The following is a 7,177-nucleotide window of genomic DNA, read 5'->3' on the forward strand; positions in this document are numbered from 1 at the left end:
ACAATCGAGGTGCTAAAGGAGCACTCAGGGATGATAAGGCTATTGCGGAGAAACTAAATTAATTCTTTGCATCGGTCTTCATGGCTGAGGATGTGAGGGATATTCCTAAACCTGAGCCATTCTTTTTAGATGGCAGATCTGAGGAACTGTCCCAGATTGAGGTGTCATTAGAGGAGGTTTTGGAACAAATTGATAAATTAAACAGCAATAAGTCACCAGGACCAGATGGTATTCACCCAAGAGTTCTGAAGGAACTCAAATGTGAAATTGCACAACTACTAACTGTAGTCTGTAACCTGTCATTTAAATCAGCTTCTGTATCAGATGACTGGAGGATAGCTAATGTGACGCCAATTTTTAAAAAGGGCTCCAGAGGTGATCCCTGCAACTACAGGCCTGTAAGCCTGACTTCAGTACTGGGCAAACTGGTTGAAACTATAATAAAGAACAGTATTATCAGACATATAGATGAACATAATTTGTTGAGGAAGAGTCAACATGGTTTTTGTAAAGGGAAATCATGCCTCACCAATCTACTAGAATTCTTTGAGGGGTTCAACAAGTCCCTGCGTTAATCCAGCCCTGTCCAGAACTGTAGGTCTGAAATTGGTCTTTTAGAGTTTGAGAACCAAAGAATAGCACTGATTCCATCCTGTAAAGGACAGTGTTCTACATTCACACTATCCAGTTCATGGGCCAGTTTGGGTGCAGCCAATATAATCATTTCAGGTGTGTGTATTGCAATATATTCTACAACTTGACTCCGACACTGTCCTTTTTCAGCATGAAGTTTTTGACCGACTGTCACTTCTTCCCCTGAAAGGAAGGTTTCTTCCAGCATTTACAGAAGAATACAAATATCCACTTACTTCTGAATGCAAAAGCAACTAGGAGATAGTTATAATTCCCAGTCCTCTCCTACCATAATTTGCCCCCTATCCATGCAGTAAAGTCTTAATCCAATTTATCCCCAGTGTGACTAATTTTGTGTCTAAACTTTGTTGTTCATAATGTCCAAACATTGAATATTTGTGTCTAGCATAATTGTATTTTTGCAAAAGGGGTTTCTTTCTTTCTTTGTTTTTGTAATTGATCTCTGGCAAAAAAATTGCTGTCAGGCCTGGGTAGCTCGTATCATAGGCTGGGGGAGGCTAAACCTCCCCAAACAGTCCAGCATGGCCCTGCCCATGCTCTGCCCCAAGACCCCCTCCTGCTTGCTGCTTTCCCCTTGGCTTCCTGAGCCCTGGCAGGCTGCTCCTCTTCCAGGAAGCGTACCGGGGTTGGGCTTGGTTTAGAGCCTGCGTCCGGGACTTGAGGCAGCTGGATACCTAGTGCTGGGGCCCCCGGGCAGTGGGACCATGCCACCCAGTGCTTGGGAGGGCTTAGGGCACTGGGGCAGGGCAGCCCAGGCCTGGGGCGGCGGGGCCAGCAGCTGCGGGGAGAAGAGAGGGGCTCGGGGCTCTGGCAGGGTAAGGGGGCAGAAGGGGTGGAGGAATGGACAGAGGTGGCCGGGGCCTTAGGCAGATGGGATGGGGCTGGGGGCTTGACTCCCCCAAGGAACGTCTCACGCATCACCAATGCCGACAGGGATGAACTCCCATTGCTTAACTCTTCAAGGGAAACACGTCTAATCTGCACGTTGGCTAGAATACAAGGCGAGAGCTGAATCTTCCGACACGGCGGCTTAAATTTTTAATTCCAAGTTAAGGAATATTAAACCTGTGATTTCAGTTTAAAAGAATTATTTTATTTGGCATTCCCTGTGATCAGCTGCCTTGTAGAGATCATTAGGAAGGTTACATAAAACACTGGCCACATTAACTTTTGCTTCCCCCGATGCCCAATACACAGTATAGCCGCCCCTTTCCGAGCCTTCCTCCTCTGCTATCCCTAGTGCCCATGATATACTTGAACTTCCCCTTTCCCATTCCTCACCATTTGCTCCCCCAATGCCCCTTTGCCCCAGGTGCACATTTTACATGTGCACCTGGCACTGTACAAAAACAATATGCACAACAGTTCCCTGTTGGAAACAAACAAACCAACCCCGAACACCATTCTGGGATGTATTAGCAGGAGTGTTGTAAGCAAGATAAAGATGCAATTCTTTCACTCTGTACCACACTGATAAGGCCTCAATTGTGTCCTGTTCAGGAAAGATGGGGACAAATTGGAAAAAGTCCAGAGAAGAGCAGTAAAAATGATTAAAGGTCCAGAAAACATGACCTATGAGGGAAGATAGAAAAAAAAAGGGTTTGTTTAATCTGGAGAAGAGAAGACTGAGAGGGAAAATGATAAGAGATTTCAAGGACATAAAAGGTTGTTACAAAAGCAGGGAGAAAAGTTATTCCCCTTAACCACTTAGGATAGGACAAAATGCAATGGGCTTAAAGTGCAGCAAGGGCGCTGTAGACTGGACATTAGGAAAAGATTGTGGGATCTCCACCATTGGAGGTTTTTAAGAACAGCTCAAACACCTGTGAGGAATGGTCTGATAAGGACATAGTCCTGCCTTGAGTTCAGAGGACTGGACTAGATCATAGAATCATAGAAGATTAGGGTTGGAAGAGACCTCAGGAGGTCATCTAGTCCAATGCCCTGCTCAAAGCAGGACCAACACCAACTAAATCATCCCAGCCAGGGTTTTGTCAAGCTGGGCTTTAAAAATCTCTAAGGCTGGAGATTCCACCACCTCCCTAGGTAACCCATTCCAGTGCTTCACCACCCTCCTAGTGAAATAGTTTTCCTAATATCCACCCTAGACCTCCCCCACTGCAACTTGAGACCATTTCTTCTTGTTCTGTCATCGGCCACCACTGAGAACAGCTGAGCTCCATCCTCTTTGGAACCCCCCTTCAGGTAGTTGAAGGCTGCTATCAAATCCTCCCTCACTCTTCTCTTCTGCAGACTAAACAAGCCCAGTTCCCTCAGCCTCTCCTCGTAAGTCATGTGCTCCAGCCCCCTAATCATTTTCATTGCCCTCCACTGGACTGTCTCCAATGTGTCCACATCCTTTCTGTAGTGGACACAAAACTGGACACAATACTCCAGATGTGGCCTCACCAGTGCCAAATAGATTGGAATAATCACTTCCCTCGATCTGCTGGCAATGCTCCTACTAATGCAGCCCAATATGCCGTTAGCCTTCTTGGCAACAAGGGCACACTGCTGACTTATATCAAGCTTCTCATTCACTGTAATCTCCAGGTCCTTTTCTGCAGAACTGTTGCTTAGCCAGTTGGTCCACAGCCTGTAGCTGTGCATGGGATTCTTCCTTCCAAAGTGCAGAACTCTGCACTTGTCCCTGTTGAACGTCATCAGATTTCTTTTGGCCCAATCCTCCATTTTTTCTAGGTCACTCTGGACCCTATCCCTACCCTCCAGTGTATCTACCCCATCATCGAGATCATTAATAAAGATGTTGAACAAAACCAGCCCCAGGACCGACTCTTGGGGCACTCCGCTTGATACTGGCTGCCAACTAGAGATCGAGCCATTGATCACTACCCGTTGAGCCCGACAGTCTAGTCAGCTTTCTACCCACCTTATAGTCCATTCTTCCAATCCATACTTTCTTAACTTGCTGGCAAGAATACTGTGGGGGATTGTATCAAAAGTTTTGCTAAATTCAAGATATATCATGTCCACTGCTTTCCCCATATCCATAGAGACAGTTATCTCATCAGAGAAGGCAATCAGGTTTTTAATCAGGACCAGCTGAGGTCCCTTCCAGTCCTACTGTTCTATGATTCTGTTAATGGAAAAGACATTTCATGTGGATTATCTGAGTTTGTTTCAAAGCCAGGAACGTACGGACATATTTTCACTGGGACTCACATGAGGTCTCCACACAGATTTTGCACCACGATAACTATTTTGATTAGTGGTGCGAATGTGTTATGGAAATAGTTATACCACTACACCTTCTCGTGCGGACACAGTTTACCAATTGATCACTTATTTCCCTTCCCATATGGGAAGGAACTATCCCACCAGAAGCAGCGTCAAATCAATATCATTGCAACTACTTGGTGTAGACGAGTGGACACCTCATGTTGCCCCCTGGAGGACTTAGGGAAGCCAAGAACACAGCCCCTCACCTCAGTTTCCCTTCTTCATTCCCCATATAATGGAGGAATTTCACTGGTCTCAAGGTTTTCCCTGCAGGAGCCACTCTCACTCTCTGAAGTCTCACTCCAGCCTCCTGAGTTTGCCTTTTTCCCGAGCCCCCTTCTGCCCTTTATTGGAAATTGCCTGATTCCCCTCAGGTGGGGACCCTTCTCTTCCCTGGGCTGGCTTGGCCCCCGGCTGTCCAGCCCAAGGGCACACGGCCCTGTCATCGGCAGGGATGGGCAGATATAGGTAACATGGTGCACCTTCGATGTGTAGACAAGCCTTGCACATTTATTCCACACATCAGATATGAAGGGAACAGATAATGGGAGTTTTGACAACAGAGACGACAGAAAGAGAAGACTTACTTTAGTTCTTTTATTGCATGATGCTTTTGGTGTAAGACCCACAATAATTAGGGGCTCCTAGAAAAGGTAAAACACGAGAAGAAAATTGGTTTGGCTGTAAATGTACAGTCTGGGTTTTCCCATAAGAGGCCAATGTTAGGCACTAAGAGCCTATGGAAAGTGAACAGAGGTTGAGCATCTAACACCCTTCGGTCCCATTGTCAATTACAACTGGACGTGGTGGAGCAGACAGCATACTGGACCGGGACTATGGACAGTTGGTTTCCTTCCACTAGCCCGCTGTGTGACTCTGGGCAGGTTAACATCACCTCTTTTTGCCTGAGTTTCCCCAGCTAATACACGAGGACAAGGGTGTGGAGCTAGGGCTAAAATCACAAAGCTCCCACTTTAGGCACCTGAATCCCAGAATCTGGCCCCCCAGGATAAACAAACACAGCTCGGCTACTGGCAAACCCTGCAGGTACCCAAGTGTTTGCAGCAAACGGGCTGTAGGTGACAATGGACGTGCCCTCTGCAGCCCCACAACAGGTAAGCTGAGGCACTGGAGTGATGTACAAACATGAGCAAGGTGGGTGGTCCCCTACCTGACTCACCTGCAGGGCCCCATCCCAGAGGTCAGGTTCCAGATGCATTGGAGAATCCCACTGGGCCCCCAATTATCTGGAAACAACTGGCCTAAAATCATTGCTGAAAAATGGGCAAATACGAGGCCTGTGCTGGTGTCCTGTGTTCTGGGGCACCAGTCGGAGGGTTTCCTTTCGGTTGTCTCTTCCTCTGAAGCGAGCCTGGGGATGAAATACACTCTAAGAAACAAAAGTTAATTATTCAATTTTCTAACGTTGGAGTTCCATGCTGACATTGTAACCCTATATTTTTAGAATGCAGGCATCTTACTTTTTTAAGGGTGTGTGTCTATCTAGAAGTATCACACCCTACCCAGAATAGATGCCCAGTGTTCTAGCTGAGTCCATTTCGCCTGCACCCTCTCACAGAGCACAATCTCCCATCATTCTCTGAACTTTGAGCAGCCACAAGTTCCAGTCTCCCACCAGCCCAGTAGTACCCACCTGTGGCATCTTATATAGGTCCTAAAAGGACGGGGGTCACAGGTTTTAAGAGGGTCTCTCCATCTCCCACTTTCTCCCACAGTTGTGACTCTTTAAGAGGAGGACTTGAAGACCAATGAAGCTCAGGGAAACACAACCTGGGACTACAGCAGGCTTTGCTTCAGGCCCTACCCAGTCCATGTTATATCTATTTTAACCCAAGCAAATTGACCAGTTAGCATGGTCCAAACATGAATTTCCTGCAAGCTTTCCTCAGGGCCTCCTGGACCTCTTTGTTTCTTAGGCTGTAAATGAGGGGATTGACCAGGGGAGTAAGGACTGTGTAGACGACAGAGAGAACTTTCTTGAAGTCACTCAGGATGTCGGTGGTTGGGAACATATAGACAATCAGCAGAGTTCCATAATAAATGCTCACCACAATGAGATGGGAGGAGCAGGTGGAAAAGGCCTTTTGCCTCCCGGTGGTGGATGGGATTCTCAGGATGGTGGTGATAATGCAGATGTAGGACATCAAGGTAAGCAGGAATGGGGCCAGTGAGAAAAGCAAGCTCACTGTGAAAGCCAACGTTTCCATCAGGTGAGGGTCATTGCAGGAGAGTTTTACAAGGGGGATGAAATCACAAAAAAAATGGTCAATACCATTGGGGCCACAGAACGTTAACTGTGATATGAACAATGTTGTTATGCTACTAAGAAGGAAGCCACCTATCCAAGAGCTACCTGCAAGCTGTAGGCAAGACCTGTCACTCATACGGGCTGAATAGTGTAGTGGATTGCATATTGCTAAATACCGATCATAAGACATCACCGACAGGAGAAGGCATTCTGTAGCAAGCATAGAAGCAAAGAAATAATATTGTGTAACACACCCATTGAATGAAATAGTCCTGTTCCTAGTCAGGAGACCAAACAGAACCCTGGGCAGGATGGTGGAGCTGTAGCAGGTCTCCAAGCAGGACAAGTTTCCCAGAAAGAAGTACATGGGGGTGTGAAGGTGCTGATCAGTCACAACTAGCACCATGATGAGGACGTTCCCAGCCACGGTCGCAATGTAGATCACTAGGAACAGCAGGAAGAGGAGCTGCAGTTTAGGGAGATCCCCGAATCCCAGGAGGATGAATTCTGTGTTAGACGTTTGATTTCCCTTTTCTGGATTTGCCATGGGGTTTGTCTACGAGAAAGAAATGAACTGCAATGTAAATGAAAAGCAACGTTCACTCAATAAATCATCAGCACTGTTTTCATTGTCCCCCTCTGCTGGCTACTAGAACGATGGGTGAGTGGACAATGGAGGCCAGGGGAGGGGAAATGTCATCTCGTGATCCCTGGGGCAGATTTCGTATCTGAGCTGGCTGCAGGTTCAACAAAACTTTAATCTCTCGAAACTTGTGTAATAACTTGACTGGTGGCATCAAGCACTCTAACACTATTGTGATGGGGCTTAGGTACAACAGTACAAAAACGTATTGCTTGAAATAGTCACACGTTTCACTGCCTGGTGTACGAAAGCAGAACAATGTCCTTTATAGATTGGAGATCCATGGGCCAAAAAGGCCAAGATTTGATATTTTAGAGGAAGCCTCAACAAAGAAACAAGCCAAGCAACTAAGGGTGGAACTTGCAGTGTGT

General features: G+C 46.7%; 1 protein-coding gene across 1 annotated transcript; it reads right to left on the reverse strand.

Annotated features, from left to right (window-relative positions):
- Nucleotides 1-5,762: 5,762 nt before the first annotated feature.
- LOC112117419 (olfactory receptor 1020-like) lies at nt 5,763-6,710 on the reverse strand. The gene has a single exon (XM_024215363.2). It carries the CDS (start codon nt 6,708-6,710, stop codon nt 5,763-5,765), a length of 948 nt encoding a protein of 315 aa, XP_024071131.2.
- Nucleotides 6,711-7,177: the final 467 nt, after the last annotated feature.

Source organism: Terrapene carolina, unplaced genomic scaffold, assembly GCF_002925995.2.
Source record: "Terrapene carolina triunguis isolate 2854851 unplaced genomic scaffold, T_m_triunguis-2.0 Scaffold233, whole genome shotgun sequence".
Lineage (NCBI taxonomy): Eukaryota > Metazoa > Chordata > Testudines > Emydidae > Terrapene > Terrapene triunguis.